This window comes from Miscanthus floridulus, chromosome 2, assembly GCF_019320115.1.
Source record: "Miscanthus floridulus cultivar M001 chromosome 2, ASM1932011v1, whole genome shotgun sequence".
Taxonomy (NCBI): Eukaryota; Viridiplantae; Streptophyta; class Magnoliopsida; order Poales; family Poaceae; genus Miscanthus; species Miscanthus floridulus.
In genome coordinates this window covers 45443492-45465447 of record NC_089581.1, presented here as the reverse complement: position 1 = coordinate 45465447, position 21956 = coordinate 45443492, and the positions used below count along the sequence as shown (strand labels likewise).

General features: G+C 41.7%; 2 protein-coding genes across 8 annotated transcripts; one reads left to right on the top strand and one right to left on the bottom strand.

Annotated features, from left to right (window-relative positions):
- Positions 1 to 6920: 6920 nt before the first annotated feature.
- On the top strand, positions 6921 to 11135 carry LOC136523087 (ACT domain-containing protein ACR4-like). Of its 6 annotated transcripts, none has more exons than XM_066516868.1 (8): positions 6921 to 7296; positions 7820 to 7892; positions 8051 to 8108; positions 8219 to 8333; positions 8439 to 8518; positions 9573 to 10172; positions 10293 to 10397; positions 10510 to 11135. In XM_066516868.1, exons 1-8 carry the CDS (start codon positions 7284 to 7286, stop codon positions 10837 to 10839), a joined length of 1374 nt encoding a protein of 457 aa, XP_066372965.1. In that variant the 5' UTR covers positions 6921 to 7283; the 3' UTR covers positions 10840 to 11135. The 6 variants fall into 6 exon arrangements, with proteins under 6 accessions (XP_066372965.1, XP_066372970.1, XP_066372981.1 ...); XM_066516873.1 differs by having other exon boundaries at positions 6922 to 7296; positions 8051 to 8096; XM_066516884.1 differs by lacking the exon at positions 6921 to 7296 and adding an exon at positions 7303 to 7446 and having other exon boundaries at positions 8051 to 8096.
- Positions 11136 to 13406: 2271 nt separating this feature from the next.
- Positions 13407 to 20498, bottom strand: LOC136538663 (uncharacterized). 2 transcript variants are annotated; one of them, XM_066530626.1, is made up of 14 exons: positions 20190 to 20498; positions 19976 to 20110; positions 19698 to 19830; positions 19110 to 19192; positions 18951 to 19013; positions 16879 to 17052; positions 16469 to 16597; positions 15589 to 16221; positions 15300 to 15492; positions 15008 to 15201; positions 14607 to 14711; positions 14387 to 14529; positions 14023 to 14301; positions 13407 to 13880 (listed from the first exon to the last, which is right to left on the bottom strand). In XM_066530626.1, exons 1-14 carry the CDS (start codon positions 20424 to 20426, stop codon positions 13610 to 13612), a joined length of 2772 nt encoding a protein of 923 aa, XP_066386723.1. In that variant the 5' UTR covers positions 20427 to 20498; the 3' UTR covers positions 13407 to 13609. The 2 variants fall into 2 exon arrangements, with proteins under 2 accessions (XP_066386723.1, XP_066386724.1); XM_066530627.1 differs by having other exon boundaries at positions 18951 to 19010.
- Positions 20499 to 21956: the final 1458 nt, after the last annotated feature.

Below are 21956 nucleotides of genomic sequence, written 5' to 3'. Positions count from 1 at the left end.
CATCCAAATTCAAGATCTCATTTTCACCAATCAAAGAAATGAGCAAAGAAAGAGAGGATGCTACGGATGCGGCGAGTTAGGGCACTTTATGGAAGTTTGTCCAAACAAGCACACAACCAAGATAAAGAAGAAGGCATGCAAGAACTAAACCCTCACATCAATAAGGTCATGGGATGATTCTTCAAGTGAAGAAGAACACCATCACAAGAGGCGAGGCCGCAAGCACTCATCATCAAGCTCTTCTCGTATGTGCCTTATGGCACGAGATAATGAAAGCTCGTCCTCTAGTGAGAGTGATAGTAATAATGAAATGCCTTCTTATGATGAAATTATACAACAAAATCTTAATTATGCTAAAGTTTACACTAGTCAATAAAAAGAAGCTAAAAAATTAAAAGAAAAGCTAGATAGTTCACAAGAAGCATATAAAACTTTGCTTGAACAATATGAGTACTTTGCTAATCTCAATGTTGAACTATCTACTAAAATTAAGCAACTTAAGGCTAGTGCAACAATAAATGCATGCACAATCAATGATGAGCAACTTGTAAAGAAAAATAAAAAATTAAAAGAAAAGTTAGTTAAATCACAAGATGCTTATAAAAGTTTGCTTGCTAAAATGGAAACCATGTGCAAACATTGTAATGATCTAACTAATAAAGTTGTTAATCTTGAAGCTGTCGGTACAACCCCCACTAAGGCATCTAAAAAGAAAAGTTCTATCTTTAACATGCCTAAAAATGATGATTCTACTTTTTGAAATGATTTATGTTTAGACTCACTCTTGTGCAACCAAGTTTGTGTTGAGAAAGTTATTGTAGATACACACACACAAGAGGTTGCAAAGGAGAATGAGCAACTCAAGCAAGAAGTAGCTCGCCTCACCAAGGACTTGACTTAAGAGAAAGGCAAGGCGAAGCAAGCCCAACTTCATCAAGATAACACCGTCAAGGGAGTGAAGAAGCTTGATGAAGGACAAACCATGATTTGCTATGTGTGCCATAAGGAAAGTCACAAGTCCTATGAGTGCAAGGTGAAGAATGAGGGAGGAGCGAAGAAAGAGAAAAAGCAAACAAGCAACCTCTCCAACACCTACACCAACAAGGTGGACAAGAAGGCATCCACACCATACTTGTTAAAAAAGAAGAAAAATGACAAGGTGGTGGCCATCAAGGTGAACAAGCAAGCCAACAATGGGGTTAAATGTTTTTGGGTGCCAAAGGAAAGTATTTCCAACCTAAAGAGCACCAAGAAGGTTTGGATCCCAAAAGGGAAGTGAGAGGTCCAATGGACTTCGGAGAATTTAGAGACTTGGCAAAGTATGGATGCATTTCATGGGGTGCATCATGATGGACAAGATCATTGCCAAGTGGGTTAGTGAATACTATGGACCTAAATTCTCCTTATGTTAGGTAACTAGATTCAATTTGCTTCAAGTGGTACTAGATTTAATTTTCTACAAGTGACATTTTTAAGCATCTAGTTACTCTTCATGCCTAGGTTTGCATTTTGCATGCTTATATCTTTTGTCATGCATACACTAGGTATATCTTATGGTAGACTTGCTCGGTTTCATGCAAACCTACATGGTTTAAAATTGTTTAGGAGCACGGCACATAGCTTGTCTTTCGATTGTTTATCTAATATGTGCCAAAGTCTAAATTATAGATAATTTCTCCCGAATATCTCCTTCGAAAATGACTCTCACATTCATGTGATGTCCTCTTTCAAGTGATATTTTTTATTCTAAAATCAATGTGCATGTTTCCTACAAGTATTCTATACTTGTGTGCACAAATTTAGAGGGAGGTTACTCTACAAGTTGGATGCTTTGAGACTAACACCTTTTTCAAGCTTATCATGTGAGCAGTAGTCTCATTGCAAGGAAAATGGAGTCCCCGAAGTTAAGCATCATACTTCAAATATCCATCACCTATTGCAAGTGGTAGAAATCAAATTGGTTTCCACATGTGATATTTCTAAACCGATATCATCGTGTTGATTTCATTTTGATATTTATATGCTTTATTCATGCATTATATAGATTAAATTCCCTTGAGCAATAATTTGCCAATCATGCATATGCTTTGTCTTCTACCATATGTATGCATATATTTAGGGGGGGCTTAGTCTATATAATGCGAGAGTTAAATTTTATGACCTATTTCACTCTATATACAAAGGATCACAAAGTTTGACCCTCCCTTGTGCTACTAATGTCTTCCTTTTCGGTGTTTGATTCCAACGGGGGAGAATTTAGAGGACCAAAAGCAAGCCTTAATTTATAGGACCAAAAGCTAGATAATAATAATTTACAAGTGGTAATGGTCCGAGAAAGAGATGATAGTGGATTATGGATTAGCCTATGTAATAGGAAGAATTTGTAGGATCAAAAGCAAGGCTTAAATCCATAATACTACATGGGGATATTTGTAAGGGCAAGATAAGTTTTCAAGTGATATCTTTTAGTCTTACAAGTACTATCTTTTAGCATCATATTACCTTGCCCCTTGCATTGCATCCTAGCAAGTAGATAGTTTTTAAATTCCAAATTTTTATTATTTACTTGTTTTAGTCGTGTTGTCATCAATCACCAAAAAGTAGGAGATTGTAAGAAAAATGGACCATAGGCCCATTTACTTTGGATTTTGGTGTTTGATGACCAACACGACTAAATTGGACTAATAAATTTGCAAGTGATTGTTTTATAGTTCAATAGGGTGCAAGACGTGACTTGGACGAAGGTGACGTGATGATCCGATGATCAACAACTTAAGAAAGGCCCTAAAAGCATAAAAGAAGACTCAAGATATCAAGTAAAGTCCAAGCATGAAGATAGGAATCAAGCCGGACGCAAGATTGTGAAGATACGAGCTCATAAAGGTGATCGGACGCTGGACCGGACGCTGGAAGGTGATCGACCAGACGCTTCGATCAGTGACTCGACTACAGCAGGCGTTAGCAACAGCGATCGAATGCTGAACAAGTAAAATGACCGGACGCACCGATAGCATTGTTCATCATCCCGGCAACACATTCAACATTAACCGGACGCTGGCAGCAAATTGACCGAACGCAGAACAACAGCGTCCGATCGAGAACAGAGAGGTTCCAGAGCGGCGAAATTGCGACCGGACTCGTCTGGTGGCCTGTGACCAGACGCCAGCAGCGTCTGATCAGTTGATCGCGGCTCTAACGGTTGGGACGACTGGACGCGTCCGGTCTGGACGACAGCAGCGTCCGGTCAGTAGCAGAAAAGCAGAATTTCGTCCCCAATGGCTACTTTCTTAGTGGGGCTTATAAATACAACTCCCAACCGGCCAAATGATCCTTGCGAGGGGCTCCAACGAGGACTAGGGAGAAGCTTACACACTTCTCGATACCTCGGTAAAAATACCAAAGTCATCGACGGGAGTTTGCATATCTCTACCTTGCTTTTTAGCTTCCGCATTTACATTGATTGTATTACTCCTTTTGCGATAGAGATAGCAACACACTAGTAAAACCGTAGTTTCACATTTATATAGTTTATCTTTAGCATAGGTTTTGTTAAGGTTAGAAAAAGAGACTATAGTTTAGAGTTAGAATTTTAAGTTGCCTAATTCACATCTCTCCTAGGCGTCACGGTCCTCTACAATTATAATCTGCACAAATCAATAGGTTTGGTCATGACTCATAACATCCACTTGTCTATTACTTATGCTTTTTGGCTTGTGACCTAACTGATTCAATGCTCATTATGCTCGAGATGACACGCTTATATGCCTCGTTCGGCTTACCTCATATTCGGCTTGTTCGACTTGTTTTTTCAGCCGGAACAGTGTTTTTCTCTCACTACAATTCAACCAGAATAATGTTTTTCAGCCAGTTTTAGCCAAGATTCAGCAAGCCGAACGGGGCCATATAATCCATCTTATATCAGCATTTTTCGTCCAGTTTATATAAGCTGAAATGGTTAACAAACAGACATCTCAACTTAGCCAACTTACATATTTATAAGCATTCCTGGACCAGTTTGTCTTATTTCGAGTTTTGTCTTCTGCACCTAAGGTAAAAACAGATGAGACATTTCTCAATATTTATCCATCCAAAAGGGTTTAAATACTGATAAGGGCTTGTTTAAATTTATGGTGTAAAGTTTTGAATGTCACATCGGTGTCACATAGGGATGTCGCATGGGGTTTTTGAATACTAATAAAAAAATAAATTACAGAATCCTTTAGTAATACGCGAGATGAATTTATTAAGCCTAATTAATTCGTCATTAGCACATGTGTTACTGTATCACCACATTGTCAAATCATAGACTAATTAGGCTTAAAATATTTATCTTACAAATTAGTCACAAACTATATAATTAGTTATTTTTTAGTCTATATTTAATACTCCATTTATGTATCTAATATTCGATAAGACAGGGAGTAAACTTGTGGAGAGCAACCAGGCCTAAATGGATAAGCTCATGTCTGAATCCCTCTGTCCGTTATCTGTCTGCGAGTTGTGTCCTTTTTACTATTGATGCAGCTTGTCACGTTCAAGAGGAGAACTACCTCCGTCCAAAAAAATATAATTCTATTATATTTTAGTACATTAAATTTAATTAATTATAGATAAAAAGTATTCATGTTTATAATATTAAATAAATATCATTAGATTAATTATAAAATATATTTTTATAATAAATTAACTTAAAGACATTATTATGAATATTATTTATTAAAAACTTAGTTAAACGTGCGTCATTTTTTGGTGACATGGAACTAATAGTTATATCCTTTAAGGAGGTACAGAGTGAGGTGTCCCGTTTTCTAGCTGGTCTTTCCAGACTTTCAGTTCGATCGACAGTGGTAACATGTCACTGTCAACCGTATCATCACGTGGTAGGGCTAATAAATAAAGTATATATAGAATAGTAGTTTGCCTTCTCCTCAATGTATAGGCGCAGGGTTGGGTCGTTCGATGGGTCCCATAATAATGTGATGGTTACTAGTATTCAACCTCTAATATGTAGAATCGGGCGTCGATTTATAGCTGACTCCGTATTTATTACCATATGCTGATCCTCTCTCTATCCAACTGGATTCGTTGCATAGGAGCAATGTCTTTATCGAATCAAGCACGCAGTGTATAGAACTCGGTGCTATGGTGACATTTATGAAATCGAACCGGCTAAAACACCCACGCTGCGGACGCTTACTACTTGATACCACTTGTCTTGTTCAGCAGCACTTTCAGGTCTCAGCATACACGAATCTTCTTCATTATTCTATAAAAAATGAGGTGAAGAGCTGACCCTATCGTGACTCATCATCAGGAGAAGAGTTGCTCCACCGAAGGTGATGATATTTTATTGCTAATTCAGCACGCATGAAATCTTCAACAAAGGTTCTGCTTTCTTTTCACGAACTGGAGGGGCCTCGACATGGACAAGGAATTCAAACGTATCAGTGTTTTGATATGTTGATTGTTGTAGTCTAATGCATGCTTTCCTGAAAACTAAACATACGGCCAAAATATAGTAAACCCTCTTATTTTCTGTCCACGAATGTTGGGAAATTTTAGGGTTACGGATCAGTTTATTACCCTTGAATCAGGGAAAAATGATACTATGTTCCTAACCATTACAGTATATATGACATATATTTCCTTCCACTTTTCTTAAAGTTGAGCTAGATGCACCGAAAGAAAATCCACAAGCGCTACTTTAATTTCATGACCAAAATAACAGTATGGGCCGTGTCCAGTACTCAACAGTATGATCATGCTCGTTTCTCTTATAATCCATCTTTTTCAGCTTGTTTTTTTTAGCCGGAATAGTATTTTTCTCTCACAACAAATCAGCCGAAACAGTGTTTTGGCTTGTTTTTTCAGCGAAGCGAACGGGGCCAATGTCGTGTGTGATTCTTTCCTAATCCCACTAAGATTCTACTTTAGAAAAGCATGTCACCAAATGAGTAAGAAACAACTAAAATAATGGCTCAGAATAAAAATAGTTAGAGTAAATAGTACTGTATCTAGGTGATACCTAAATGTTTTTGTATATATATATAGTGACACATTTTGAGAGACAATTTAAATGTTATAGTGTCTGGGCCACAAGGAGTACTACTTTTTTTGACAAGTACAAGGGCATTATGTTAGTACATCGACTTGGTACCTGTATGCATTGTACATGGAATCTTCTTATAATATTTGTACTCTTGTTTATTTTCTTTATTATTACTAATTCCAAAATTTTGAACAAGATTTATTGTTTTTCTAGTGTCCGGCTAATATGTGAAGATAGTACTACATCCTTCCATGATTTAATGGTTTGATGATCATCAAAATCTGGCTACATGTCTTATTTCTTTTTGTCCCAATGTCTTTTTCTTTTTGTTTTTCTTTTGTAGGCAGGATTGTCTTTGATGTTTCGTATCACTAGTTTTGCTGATTCATCTTATCCCATGGCGTGTGAGAATCCCAGGATCCACTTCTCCAAGGACCTAAAATTCTTCTCGTCTTCTAATAATAATGTAGCAGTTCTTTTTTTATCAATCCATAATCGTACAGGCGTACTCATAAACAACGATCCGTGCGTGATCGAGTGGAAAGAAAAACCAAAACCAAAACCGCACCGTCGTCAAGGACGATGAACACGCGGCACAAGGGCAGAGACGGCATGCGCTAGTAGTAGTAGTAGTAGGCAGGGACCAACAAGTGCCGCCTCCGGCCTCCCGTCCCGCCTGCTGGCGGTGGCGGTGGCGGTGGCGGTGGCGTCGCTCAAGCAAGGGGCGCGCGAGCAGAAATCCTGAGAAGCCGAGGGGCCGTGCGTGCAAAGGCGCGCGGCCTGGCCCCTGGGCACGTGGAAGAAACCGTGGTCCAGTCCCAGGATTATTTACATATTGGGAGGGAGCAAAGAAAGCGCACGCCACAGCAACTGCCTCCTCGGCTCCGCCTCCCCTTCTTCCCCTCACCGCCACACCGCCACACCCGGGCACCCGGCTCACAGTGCCAAACTGCCAGGCCACCCCTCTCTTCTCCGCCGCCGACTCTTATCCCTGTCCTTCTCTCTCTCCAGGAGGACTAGGAATAGGGTCGCCTCGCCGCCAGCCAATCACGCGCGCACACGCCCCGTCCGGCCGTACCCGTACTTCATTCATTCCCCACTGCACACAAATACTACCCTGACTCCGTGAGGGAGAGAGCAACAGGAGGAAGGAGAAGGCATTCGTGTTCCTTCATAGTAGGAGTACAGGACTGCCTCTCCTGCTGCCGGCTTCGCGGCCTCTTCGCCCCCTGCCATGTCCACCATGGGTCTCTCTCTCTCTCTCCCCCTCTTCTCTCTGGATGAATGTCCCCCAAGAATCTTTTTTTTTTATCTCTTCCTGTGCCGCAATGCCTGTGCCGGCTGCTGTTTCATCTTCCCTGCCGCTCCTGGACGGATTGCAGCGCCAAGTCTCCTCGGTGACCTTTCTTCTCCTCTGCGCTGCTGCTGTAGGGTTCGGTTCGGTTCGGTTCTGTTCTGTATCCTGACCTCTTGTTGGTTCTTGCCTTCTTGGAACTGACGGCTGCTTGCGAAACCCATGATGATTCCATTCCATGCCTCTTTGATTCCTTAATTGAATCGTCATCCGGCTCTCCGTTCACACCTTCCTCCTCTTTATTATATCTTTTTTTTGTTAATTAAAAAAAATAAAATTTTCGTTAGTCTTCGCACATGTTTTTCATCTCTGCTTCTTGCCGTTCTGTACCGTACATGGAGAGGATTGCTCTGCTCTGCGCCGGAGGGAGCTGATGAATGGTTAATAACGTGTGGCTGTACTGGCTGTGGGCGCAGATGAAGGCTACGGCCCTACTTGGGACAGCGACGACGAATACGACAACTTCATACGCAAGATGAACCCGCCAAGGTGCACTCTCAATTATTCACCACATCCCGCTGAATCTCCTAGTACAGCAATAACCAATCTCCTAGTACAGCACTGCCTGTTGAAAAAGAAAAAGAAAAGAAAGATGGCAAGTGCATGTGTCAAGCTTAACCCTGGTCAGTTTTGGCGATTGACCGCAGGATCGTCATCGACAATGAGTCCTCAGCAGAGGCCACAATTGTAAGGGTATGTAATTATGTATGTTCCTTCCTCGTTCCTCCGGTTAATTTGCTGAATTGAATTCTACGGTCGATTTTGGAATTTACCATTTTGCTGTTTTTTCCATGGTATTACATTACAATTTGTAGGTAGATAGCGCAAACGAATATGGGATACTGCTGGAAGTGATCCAGGTCATGATTGATCTCAACCTTGTCATAAGCAAGGCCTACATAACTTCAGATGGTGGATGGTTCATGGATGGTAATCTGATTGCACCTGTCTATTCTTGTTCCATTTTGTGATTTTTATCTCAACCAATCAGAGCTAAACAAGCTCGGTAATCTGCTTTCCTGCTGCGGCGTTCAGTCTTCAATGTGACCGATAAGGAAGGGAAGAAGATCAAAGATGAGGCAACCCTTTCACAGATCGAAGACTACATCAGAAAGGTATGCATGGTCATACAACCATACAATATTTTTTTTAGGCGCTACGCGGTTTCTAGTGGTGACCCATCGCGTAGCGCCTAGGCGTTTTCTAGGCGTTTTGACCTTTTTTGTATTTTAGCATATATAGTTGAATACATTATATAAATATAGTAGCCGAGTGAATTTTATAAAAAGAGAAAAGGTCCAATAGACATATCTTAGTTGATACAAAAGTGATGTTCATGCTTAGTTTATAGTTGATAGTTGATACAATACTAATGTGATGTTCCTACGACAATACAAGTGGAGAATAGACCATATCAGTAGTTAAATACACACACAGGCACACAGCAGTACAGCACAGGCGTACAGAGCAGGAAGATAGAAGGGAGCAGCCGAGCAGAGGAGAGAGGAGCAGGGGGCGGGCGGACCTCACCTTGGGGTTCCCGAGTGGCGGGGCGAGGGGCAGCGAGGAACTCACCAGCAGTGGCGGCCGGCGAGGAGCGGGCGCACGGGAGCTCCAGGGGCGGCGTGGGGAGGCCTGCACGGAGGGAGAAGATGGCCGGTGATGCGGAAAACGGGTCCACGGCATCAAGTAGAAGCTTCGTGCACGACGAATCGGCCAGAGACGTACCGTGGCCGGCGAATCAATCCGGCGAGCGAGCTCGGGTCGGAGGCAAGGGGTCGAGGAGGAGATCTTGACTCTCTGACTTGGTTCTCTCTCTGTCTCTCTCTAATCCTCTCTAGCACCGGCGCGCGGGGCTCTTTTCCTTCCCGCGCGGCCGCTTCCTTTCCCGCGCAGACGCCTGCTCGCGCGCGCGCGCTCCCACCCAGGCGCCGCCTCCTCCGCCTACTCGCTGCCCAGGCGCCGCGGAGGTGCGCCCAGCGCCTAGATGTACGCCTCACCCCCCCTAGGCCCCGCGGGAAGCCTTCGCCTAGGCGCGCCTAGGCGAGCGCGGAATCGCGCCTTGTTTTTCATTGCAACCATATCAACCAATCAATTATGCCTCCCTCCTCTGTACTCTAGCGTGTCCTCCTAAGTAAAGATTAACAGATGTTCTTGGAACATGTGCAGTCCTTGGGTGCAAATTCAAGATACATTCCTTCCCGCCGGAGATCAGTAGACGTCGCCGCTGCAGCTGACCACAATGTCATTGAACTAACAGGGACGGACAGGCCAGGCCTGCTCTCTGAAGTCAGTGCGGTGCTTGCCAGCCTCAAGTGCAACGTGGTCAGCGCTGAGATCTGGACCCACAACACCCGAGCTGCGGCCGTGATGCGGGTCACCGACGAGGACACCGGGCTGGCGGTCACGGACGCCGAGAGGCTGGAGAGGATCAGGGAGAAGCTGTCGTCCCTGCTCCGAGGAGGCAATCTCTCCCGGGGCGCCGCCATGGCGTTGTCGTCAGGGACCGCCACCACGCACACAGAGAGAAGGCTGCACCAGATGATGCTTGACGACTGTGACTATGAGCAGCTCCAGCTGCAAGCTCCAGGGCAGTCTCAGAGGCCTAATGTCACCGTGAGGAACTGGAACGACAAGGACTACTCGGTGGTGACCATCAGATGCAAGGATAGGTCCAAGCTTCTGTTCGACACGGTTTGCACTCTGACGGACCTGCAATATGTTGTTTTCCATGCCAACATTGATGCCAAGGACAATCAGGCATACCAGGTGAGTATACTGATCTGGATGTCTCTCACTAGTAATTGACATTATTGATCTACTCCATTAAAATTCTGGTTCAAAGAAAACTGTTTGATATTTATATGGATGCTGCCCGCTCTGTTGTAGGAATTCTATGTAAGGCATGTGAATGGATCACCAATGAACACTGAAACTGAGAGATTGCGAGTCATCCAATGCCTTGAAGCAGCCATTGAACGGAGGGTATCTGAGGTAACAATTCCGTGCACTTATCTGAAATCACATAACCAAAAAACCTGCAAAACCACTAATCATGCAGCTTCAAATTGAAAACCACCTTGTTTCCTTGTTCTGGTTGTCCCAGGGTGTCAAGCTTGAGCTGTGCACTAATGACAAGGTCGGGCTACTATCTGAGGTTACCCGCATCTTCCGCGAGAACAGCCTGACCGTCACAAGAGCAGAGGTGACCACGAGGGGCAGGATGGCTGTGAACACGTTCTACGTCCGCGGTTCCACAGGAGAGGATGTTGATCAGAAGGCAATAGACTCCATCAGGCAAGCCATAGGCCACAGCCTTCAGGTGAAAGGCCAGCCTGAGCCACAGGAGGCGCAGAAGAAAGAGTCCCCCACATGGTTCCTCTTTGCCAACTTGTTTCGGCCAAGGTCTCTCTACAGTTTCGGGTTCATGCGCTGACCGCGTCGTCCCGATTGTTTCCAAGAATCGCCGTGTAACAAGTTCGTCCATGAAGCAATCCAGGAAACGGAGGATCTTCAGAAGGTGGAAGCCTTCATTCTGTCCCAGTAGTGCAGGCTTGGTCAATATAGGTAGAGCATGGGTGGGTGTTCATATATCATCATCATCTGTAAATATATGCTGATTTTCACTTTATGACTGCATTTGTACATGTAACATGTAAATTAAAGGACGTAAATATAAGCTGTACAGAATATGATTAGATCCCAGATTTGTTGCAACGTCATAAAAAGCCCCGTGCCTTTTCTCCCAACTATTTTAAGTCTTTCCCGTGGGAGGAGAAGGAATCCGTAAACTTCTTTTTACCTTTTCCCTAAAAAAACCCTTCTTTTTATCTTGTTCCGAATGAGAGGCCGAGTCGGCTTGCTTTGCTTTCAAATTATTGCAGCTGTCCTGGGCCACTGGAATATGCATGACAGCAATGGCTGCTGCAAGTTATGTGGCTGGAGGCTAGATGCAAGTCAGTAGTCAAAAAGCAAGAGCGGTGATTGCCGTACCTGAAGCTTTGGTGATGGAGACACATTGCACCAAGTTGTTGTCTAATGCAGACAAAACTGCCTCAACATGAGATCCAGCTTCCGTGGCTAGTCTATCATCCTGTCATCTAACATAATCTCCGATATGCGAACTACAATCGCCGATGATGAGGTGGTGACGTCGAGCCCGCCCTGCTCAACATTGCCTAGCTAGAGGTTTGGCGGCCTGACCTGTGCCTGAAAGTCCAGTGGTGAGCCATAAGGGTAGGGTAGCTGAAATAATAAGAATCTAAAAGTAGGCAGCACAAGAGTTGGTTCAGAATGTTTTGTCACAATCTAGGACCTCTCAACGCCCATCAATAGTGCTGCTTTTGGCACCTGTGATGATTGGCCCATGGCACAAAATTGTGCTTTCGATCGGTGACATCTGATTCACGAGGGCATATCAGAACACCAATAATGCGCCATCGGGGTCAGAACTAGGTCAGAAGTGGAGCCTGTCAGTTTCCGCACTCAGCAGCATGACATTGTTGAACAGCAAAGCAGCATTGGAGCTGGCGCAAATGGGCCATTGGAAGAAGCACGCCATACTCACAAGGGATCCAGTGGATTCGTCTCAACTACGAAGAAGTGGCATGTCCTGTAAAGCAGTTAGGAAGAAGTAGGCGTCAAGAGCCATGCCGGCATGAGCACGATTGTAACCTTGTTGCTCTCCACATGTAAGGAACCCAGCATTTGAGCAGCACCAAGTACCAACAAAATTTAACCTTTGATGCACAAGAACACAAGTGCAAAAGCAGTCGTACTTTGGATACCGGTAAAATCTATTCAGCATGTTCGTTTAGTCGTATTTGGCTTATAAGCCATGGCTCAGCCAACGAACAATATTTTTCTCTCGCACCAAACCAGCCAACAGTACTTTCAGTCATGGCTTATAAGCCAAACAAGTCCAAACGAACAGAGCGAATCATTGTTCCCTCAGTTCCAAATGGTACTCCCTCTAACGCCGTCCCGACAATCTCACAAGGAGAGTCTCATAAGAATTTTCATGGTATTAAATAAGCTGATAACATAAAATAAAGAGATATGATAAAAGTTTCATATGATAAAATGAGTTTCAAAGATCTGCACTGTTACTAACACATGAAAGTTTTATGAACTGAGAGATGAAACCTGCCTAGCGGTTATCATTCTAGTCTTTTACATTTGTCTCAAATTGGTTGTTATTTTCACTTTCTAAAGTATATTTGTTTTTCTAATACATCTCTATCTGCTGGTTGTTATTCTCACTTCCTAAAGTACTTTTTTTTTTCCCAATACATCTCTATCTACGTCTCACTTCTTCTAGACCACACGTTTTTCACTCGTTAATCCCCGTGCCCAAAGAGAAAATATGGGATAGAGAGTAAGTTTAGTTTCATCTTTAAGTTACACTTCTTTAGTTTTGACAAAGTTCATTAAAAACTAAACAAACATCTAGAAGCGCAAATAAGATTCATCAGATATATCATGAAATATATTTTGATAGTGCATTTATTTAATATGGTAGATGTTAATATATTTTTCTATAACATGGTCAAAGTTAGATAAGTTCGGCTTGGAACAAAACTAAAGAGATAATTTTAAACGAGGTAGTAGTATAGAACAGTAATAGTAATTATTTTTCTAGTATAAAACTGTGTCCAAAATTGCCACGCCCATAGGGCTAACAATTCATAGAGTACAAGAAAAATGGAAATAACAAAAACTCTTCACTGTGCGGCACCAGTATAACACAGAGGAGAGCAACTCCACGGTACAAGAGAAATAAAGCCTTTGCCAAGTGTATTAGTTTACCAAGGAGAAGCCTTGTAAAGTGCTTGTGGCATTGCAGTGTTCTAGGCAAAGCTTCAGGGCGCGTTCGGTTAGAGGATACCTGCCCAGGAATAGTTCCAGCCCATCCAAGATCATACAAATTAAACTAGCATTCCTGTCAGGAATAGTTCCATGGCAAGATTCCGAACGATGCCTTAAGCAAGTGGGAATGCTCCATAAGACTAAGAGGGGATATCTTGACCCTCTGCTTTTGTAGTCAGGACAAACTTACAAACTTAAGTTGGACTGCGCAGCTCACAATACAGTAATCATCTAGATCCACCTCCAGTACCGCGGGAAGAGGATGAACAAACTAAGTGGCAAGGGGCAACATGAGCCGTATATTTACACTGGCCGAACTACTCCTGAAATATAGAGTATCACCGCCTCCTTTTCCTGCCCTTTCCTTTCCCCAGCTGTCCAGATTTGAAAGCACTTTCCTGTTCTTGAAGGAAAGCCATGGCTTTTCCATACATCTCAGCTCTCTCTTCATCTCGCTTCCTCCTCTCCTTCTCCTTCACAGCAGCCAGGAAATAATTATCTTTTTGCAGCTCACGCTTCGCCCCCTTCATCTCACTCTTGACACGCTTCCTCATCTTTTTCATTTGTGCCCTTTCTCGGTCCGGATCATAATCAAGACCCTTGATGTAGCTGCAGAAAATAGAAGTAAATTGATCAAAAGAAGTTAAACATTTTTCTAAATTAGACCAACAATTAGACCCATGAGAAGTTGAGAACAAAACAGGACAGAATGGTGTATACTGAAAACATAAAATACCAAAAAAATACATACTTCTCTTCGAATTTTGGATTCAATTGCTTGATTGGTTCAGGCTTCTTCTTCCGCATTCGGAGGGGCTCTCTTGAAGCATGGTGTTCATCACTTCTCTTTTTAACCAAGTCAATGATTTCATGGAAAATGTCTTGTAACGTGCCAGGCAACTCAGATCTCTCCAAAATTTCTTGCAGCAAAGAGGATATTGGAAGGAAGATTTCTGGGAAAGAGCATAGCCCTTCATGTATAATAACAAAACCTCTTAAACATTCTGCCACAGATAAAAGTACACCAGCCCTGCCAGAAAATATAATGACTGTAAGACAACAAAAAAAAAGAACCACTACGAACAATCATGAAGTCATTACAACCATATACTTACTTAAAGTTATCAGATGAGAAATAAGGGGCGTCAGGATCCATGCCAACTATTTCTAGGATATTCACTGGATTCACCTCATGTACTTGATCATGGATACTGAGCCATGGTTTTGAAGTCTTGAGCTCCATAAATTGATCGTTAATCTATAACCAAGATGATATTTTTGCTTAATATCAATCAACTAACAAAAAATATGAACAACATCTGAATTAGTAATCACCTGATTGTGCAGATGAGTTCCCACTTTTCCTTTAAGAGATGTCACCAAAAGAGATTGCAGAAAACCAATTGCTTCAGGGCAGAACTTTTTAGATTCTTTAGTAACCTACAGATGTAAATTTTGGAAAGAAACAAGTTTTGCTACTGTCAGAAAAAGATATGGAAAAATTAGTATATATACACATGTCAATATAAGAAAGGAGGCATTGGAAAGTGATTAATCACTTCTGGACTAGTTTAAGGTCCTCCTTGGTGCTGTATGAAAGTTGAAAAGGAGATTCAGCTCCAGTTTCTAAGTTCTAAATATCCATTCATCAATTGGGTAAAAATCTTGAAGAAGTTATAACAATCATTACACATTCTGAAAAGAAACTAAATCGCAGGATAAGTTCAAAAGCATACCACAAGCACCATTGAACACAAGAAAGAACCAACAGCAACATCTCGACCAGATTGTATAGGGCACCGCATCAGATATTCGCACATAAGTAGAAGCAATGGAGTTGCAACGACATGGTGGAAGTCGGAGCAGGGAAAAATAAGAGACCATAATCTCAGCAGAAGTAATATCTTCAAATTTGGCCAGCTACTCTTTCCTGGAAATAATATTTAAAGGAGGCGGCATGGTAAAAAAGCACATCAATCATAACAAAATAAATTTCCAATAAACCATGTCATTTATTATCTCACAAACCTGGAACCTTAATATCTTCGCATAGACGGGTACGTGTATGAATAAGTCGCTCTCTTGCACAGATGGCAGCAAAATATGGAGTTTCTCCACTCATCTCAATTAAAGGCTTAACAAGTGTGTCAATTATTCTGAACTTCACTGGACTTTGGGTAGCTAAAATTGCAAAGTACTGCAGAAGAACACCATAGAAAACCTACCAAAGGGATCTGAATATTAGAGAACAAGTTGTGAAAAGGATAAGTCAGTCAGAAGTAAATGTGATATCATAAGGAGTTCAATTTTTACTTACTTGCATTTTCCTTCGGTTTTCAGCTGCAAGCCTTATTGAATTGCAAGTACGTATTCGACTAATAATCTCAATTATTTCGGCTTCTGAACAACCATCTAGCAAAGAGGATAGATCTTTCAGGTCATTTGGTGCATCAATAACAAAAGGAATACTGCCATCCTTGACTTGTGGCTTCACATTAGATTCCCCTTTCAAATTGTGTGCATCCTTGTCCACCACTTTGCCATTGATCTCTTGCTCCTTCTCTTTGAAATCCTCCATTTCATCGTCTCCTACATCAACCTCATCATCATCACTTTGCTCCCAATCTCTAGCAGACATATTACCAAAGTCATTGTCACTGGAGTCCTCTTCAGAATCTTCTTCATCATCAGCCCCATCATCACCAGCATTTTCATCATCTCCATCATCAGATGCTGCTGCATCATCACCAATCTTTCTACCTTCCCTTTCATAAATTTCATCAACCCAGCCCTTTTTCTTTCCTATTGACTCATCCACAGAGAAGGAATCACCAAGATCATCTCCAGATATAGGTTTTGAGTTACCTAGCTTCATGTGCTTATCGTCCTCGTTGTCATCATCCTCATCAGATGAATCAGCAGTTCCAAGCATTCTTTTTTGGCGCTCCTCCTACAAGGAAGACCAGTATCAAGACAATTCAGTATCAGTATTTCATAGCTCCAGAAAAAAAAAATTAGACATGTAGGGATTACAAGCTTAAACATAATAATCATATCAAATTTTGGATCATCATAAGGTACTCGCACTAGAACAATTCAGATAAGAAACTTAAACTGTATGCAACATATGGGAAGAGAGAAGCTTTAAATAAGAGCAACAATGCTTAAGTCCAGTGCTAAATTAATATCGAACAAACCTCCAACTTCTCAAGACGTTCTTTCTCTTCTTGTGCTATTTCCTCTGGGGTTTTAGTTCTATCAGAAGGCCGAGCACGTTGATCCAGCACCATTTCTTTCACCAGTTTTTCATATGTATCTGCCTTTGCCTGACATGTATTAAGATAACAAAATAGATACAGATTTAGTATCATGAACTAGAAGTGTACAACTCCATCATGTAAAACATGAAGCTTGTCCATGACTAACAACTAAAATTTGTGAAAAAGAGAACAGCAAAGTGGGCATACACATCCTGCAAAGCCACTGATTAACCATACCCCATGCATCACCTTGTTAATATATAGCTCCTGATACTATAAGTTCTGATAGAAATCTCTGAAAGAAATGGACAGTATTTTGGTTACTGATGATAAAAATAAAGGATCACCTTGTTAAAAATCTCCTTCCCCGTCAAGCCAGCACTTGAATCATTTTTGTTCACCTTGACCTTAGCTGACTCAGTTAAGGACAATAACGCCTGTGTCTGGGCCAATGATGCAAAATCATTGTCTAACTTTTCCACAAGATGTTCATCCTCTTCCCTCTCCTTGGCTCTTTGGGCCTGCATCAATAGAGCAAATTGTGTTGAAGTTATATGACATCACTAAGAATTTCCAAATTCCAAGACATATGTAATAAAAAAGATTGAAGACAGAACAAGTATTATAGGTGAAAACTCAGGTAGTGCCGAGCATTAAGCCCCGAGAGCTTGGTACTCCAGACTAAGCTGTAAGTTGCAAGATTGGGTTTTGTTCAATCCAAGTCAGATACATCCTTATTTATCTTTAACAAGTCAGGTATAATTATATTTGTCCTCATATATGTTGACGATATTATTGTGACAAGCTCTTCAGAATCTGTTATCTCAACTTTACTTCAAAAGTTAAGTAGTGAATATGCACTCAGAGACTTACAAGATTTACACTTCTTGGGTATTGAAGTAAAGAGAACAGATGGTGGAATCTTGTTAACACAAGATAAATATGCTCTAGAACTACTTGGAAGAGCTGGTATGAAGAACATAGGAGAAGCTGTCAGTTTATAGTGGAGATCCACTCAGTTCAGAAGAAAGCTCAAAGTATAGACGTGTTGTTGGAGCTTTACAATATTTAACGCTCACTAGACCTGACATTGCTTTTGCTGTAAATAAGGTATGCCAATTTTGACACAATCCAACAACCCTGTATTAGTCTGCTGCTAAGCGTATTTTGAGATATGTAAAGAATACTTTGGGAGTTGGTCAAGAAATTCGAAAGTCACCTTCGATACTATTCAGTGCCTTCTCAGATGCTGATTGGGCAGGATGCATAGATGATAGAAAATCCACTGGAGGGTTTGCTGTGTTTTTTGGTTCTAACCTTATGTCTTGGAGTGCTAGAAAACAGCCCACTGTATCTCGTTCAAGTGCTGAAGCTGAGTATAAAGCTTTAGCCAATGCTACAGCAGAATTGGTTTGGATGCAGTCTTTGCTTGTTGAATTGGGAATTGTTTTGAAACAACCACCATGTCTATGGTGTGATAACATGGGAGCCAAATATTTATCATCCAATCCAGTGTTTCATGCAAGGACAAAACACATTGAGATTGATTATCATTTTGTTAGAGAAAGGGTCTCTAAAGGACAACTTCAGATTCGATTTATAGCTTCACAAGATCAGTTAGCCGATGGCTTCACCAAAGCGTTGTTCTCACAGTCTAGAAAGATTTCAAAGCAATTGAGGAAGCTAAGATTGAGGAGGTTGTTAGATAGAGTCCTGATTCATATAAATCTAGAGATATTTCAGTTTAGTTTCTTATACAAGTTGGCTATGACTAGAGTCCAAATATGTCATGAGATAGTTCTCGTATGTAATCCAACTCTGTAATCTTCCATATATATTGAGAGCTCCGGCAAACAAAAGGTTAAGCCGTTCCATACAAAGATATTATTTTACACACATAATTGCAGAAAATGTGATCAGACGCAGCATAAATATATCACATAATTTGTTAAAATAAGTATGTTATCACTTATTAGCATAGTATATAAGAGAACCATTGATGGGTGCATGGTCAGCATTGTCAGTGTCAGGAAAGACAAGACATACAAAGCTAGATTCAGCTTTCTTTGGTATAGGAAGAAGTCAGAAATGTTGGGATACATCCCAAAAGGTTAGTGAAAAAGCAAAGGTACCAAGAATTCAACTCATTGAGATGGAAGTACCAAGAGTTGAACACAATGAAGTAAGCAGCTATTGACAGTTTGGAACTCAATATGTTCTAAACCAATTACCTAGGTATTTTCATTGAGGCTTCAGACCAATAGTTGATGTCAGCGGAAGCCGAAAGGACAAACCAAGAATGAACCCTTAGGTTATACTAAAGGGAAAGATGTTGTTCTAGGTAACACTACCAGGCCATGGCATACTTGCCAAAAAAAGGTTTTATTGAGAGAAGAGTAAGGTCACACACGATACCCACCTTATAAAATTTACTCTTTGAAATGATTTCCGTCATAACTTCCTTCTTGCTCTTCTGCCCCTGCTAACACAAAATAACTAGAATGAGGTCACCTCATATGGATCACATTCACATGATTGCATTTGCATCTCAGTTTCTCACTGTGGCTATGAAACTCACATGTGTTTCTTGTGGCAGATCAGTCACTGAAGGATGGTTGTCACTTTGGAGAGATAAGCGCTTCTTTGAGAGGACCATTTTACCTGGAAGTATAAAGATTGAAAGCACAATGAACAACTCAGAAACAATAACATGAACTGATATGTATTACAATTCTTTATAATGCTGCAATATTATCACCATTCTTATTCTCGACATTGAGGTAAAAAGCTCAAAATGGCATAATTAAATCCAGCAAATGCTTTTCACAATGCAAATGGATAACTACAATAACTAGTTATTGAAGTGTCACGAGTACTAACGCCAGATTTATACATCCACATCAAAATAACTTTTGTTCTACTCCCAATGCTAACAGAAAGTGAGCCCAACAAGAATATGGAGAACAACGTGAAATCAGAAGATCACAGTGCAGTCTGGCATCCAGTTAACAGTGATGTTATAAGTGCGTAACAGAAAAGACGTGCTCATACCGCACATAATGTGGATGCACATATACAGTAGACAATTTCGCATGATCTAGAGGGATAAAACGATAACAAAAACTGGAGAGGATTGTATTCCAACCAGAGACAATAATAAGCATACCTTCATCATCGCTCCCATCATCGAGAGGCACCTCCTCATCAAAATCATCCTTTTCCGAGAGCATGTTATGAACATTGGCTTCGTATTCATCGTCATCAGATAGATTGTACTTGCTTTCTCGTTTCAACTTGGCCTAGAAAACAATAGAAGAATGGGTCGATAAAGGATACCGGTTTATGCTGGGTCTCTTTTGCACCCAAGCATGTCAATGTCGGGAGAAATGCTAGAAATGTCGGCGTGGCTCTTCAATTAATGAACTATCTCTTGGCGCAACATACCAAGCGCTCGCGTTGCTGGCGAAGGATGGCCTTGTCGAACTCGGGCAGAGTGTCGTCCCTCTCGCCGATACGCCGGTCGTGGAACACGGACGACTTGCCGCTCTCCACGAACTCCTTAAGCAGCGTGTTCTCCCTCTGCAGCAAGGCAAAAGGAATCAGCCACCAAATCAACCGGCGGAAGCGCCGTAAACTGAGTAAATTAGCAGCTGTTTACCTTGCGGATGGCCTCGGAGCGGGAGCGCGATACGCGTCCCTCCTCGCCCTTGCTCTTCTTGCCGAGCACGTCGAACTTGCGGCGCGACCAGATGGCCTCGAACGGGTTGCTCCGCTCCTCCGCCGCCGCGCCACGAGCCTTCATGGCCACCTTGGCCGGGCCGTTCTTGCCCTTCTTCTTTCCTTTGCTCTTCTTCTTCTCGCCCGCCGCCGCCGCCATGGGCTTCGTCTTCGCCATGACCGGGACAGGAGGGGACTGAGGAGAGGTCCGGCTACCGCTAGGGTTTAGAGGTTTCTCTGAGATTGAAATTGAATGTTGGGCTGGTTCATGATATGGGCCACAAATCACAATGCACCGAGGGCCAAGGCCCAATAAGCAATAAACAACTTTCTTCAAAACCAAAAAGGGGTCCAAAAATAAAATAAAATAAAAAATAATAATCCTCGGTTTTAAATTATAAGTCACTTTAATTTTTTTTACATCCATTTTGCTCTAGTGTCTAAATACATAGCAAAATGGATGAACCAGAAAAGTCAAAACGACTTATAATTTGGAAGAGAGGGAGTATCATTTCTTCCATGTAAAGTGCCATTTAGAAAACTAAAACATTATAAAAGAAATTCTCTTCTAGAGAGAAAATATTAACGATAGCTCCTTCCACCTTACATTGCCTTTTTGTGCAATTTTAAAACGGGTGTTAGAAATGGTTTAGCGCACAAGAGAGGAGCCGAGCAATTTGAACCCGAGGACCGAAGATGAAAAGGAACCAATACGAATTAGCATTCTATTTGAGTTTGATCCATGTTTTATTATAGTTTGGAGTACAATTTAGGGATCGGTCATTTGACCTTCAAAACCTGAATAGACCAAATAACTCGAATATACCTCGAACTATTAGGCTGATATCTCATCCTTGTGTTTGTTGCTCTTATAATACAAGGTGTAAACTTTCAAACTACACTAAGATCGTTACCTTGTTTGGTGAGGTTAAAGTCCAAAAGGTTTGCAAAGAAACGACTAAAATTCTTTCATATGAGAAAATTGATGTTCTTAGGACAAGGAAAATGCTAGGTGGAAAGGTGATAATACTTGCGCTTTTTGCACAGATAAAGAAAGTGTGCATCATATTTTCTTTGAATGTATGACTGCTAAGTACATATGGAGCATTTTGGCTTTCTGAGTGAAAGGTCCTAATGGCTAGAGGAGGGTGAATAGTCTATTAAAAATTTCTACAACAACACTAAAGTAAGTGATTAGTCAATAAGATGACGAAGCGAATTTTACGCTAGCACTACACTTGGGGTTGCAAGCCACCTACCTAATTCTATTTTTTATGATCAATAGTATGCCATACAAAAGTTGTGTCGCTAAATTACACCTAGGTGAGCAAAACTAGCTAGATAACTACAACTAAAGAGCTACACAAGCTACAAGCACTACACAAGGTGAATACAAAGTAATGATAGAGAAGGGTAGAAGTGATATATCGCTGTGGCAAGTGATCGATGAATGAATATCGAGGAGATAATCAAGACATAATGATTTTTCCTCCGAGGTTCACTTGCTTGCCGGCAAGCTAGTCCCGTTGTGGCGATTTACTCACTTGGAGGTTCACGCGCTAATAGGCATCACACGCCTAACCCGTAACCGGGTGCCGCACAACTAACACAAGATGAGGATCCACAAGCCACGCGCAATCCACTAGACTTGCCTTTAGTGCTCCGCCGGGGAAGGCACAAGAACCCCTCACAATCATAATGATCGGAG

Excerpts from the sequence above, each read along its gene's own strand:
- LOC136523087 (XM_066516868.1), top strand. Across the intron at positions 8,519-9,572 it reads TCGAAGACTACATCAGAAAG|TCCTTGGGTGCAAATTCAAG; the intron begins GTATGCATGGTC and ends GAACATGTGCAG. Across the intron at positions 10,173-10,292 it reads AGGACAATCAGGCATACCAG|GAATTCTATGTAAGGCATGT; the intron begins GTGAGTATACTG and ends GCTCTGTTGTAG.
- LOC136538663 (XM_066530626.1), bottom strand. The coding sequence starts at position 20,426 with ATGGCGAAGACGAAGCCCATGGCGGCGGCGGCGGGCGAGAAGAAGAAG. Across the intron at positions 20,111-20,189 it reads GCTCCGAGGCCATCCGCAAG|AGGGAGAACACGCTGCTTAA; the intron begins GTAAACAGCTGC and ends GCCTTGCTGCAG. Across the intron at positions 15,493-15,588 it reads AAAACCGAAGGAAAATGCAA|GTTTTCTATGGTGTTCTTCT; the intron begins GTAAGTAAAAAT and ends TCCCTTTGGTAG.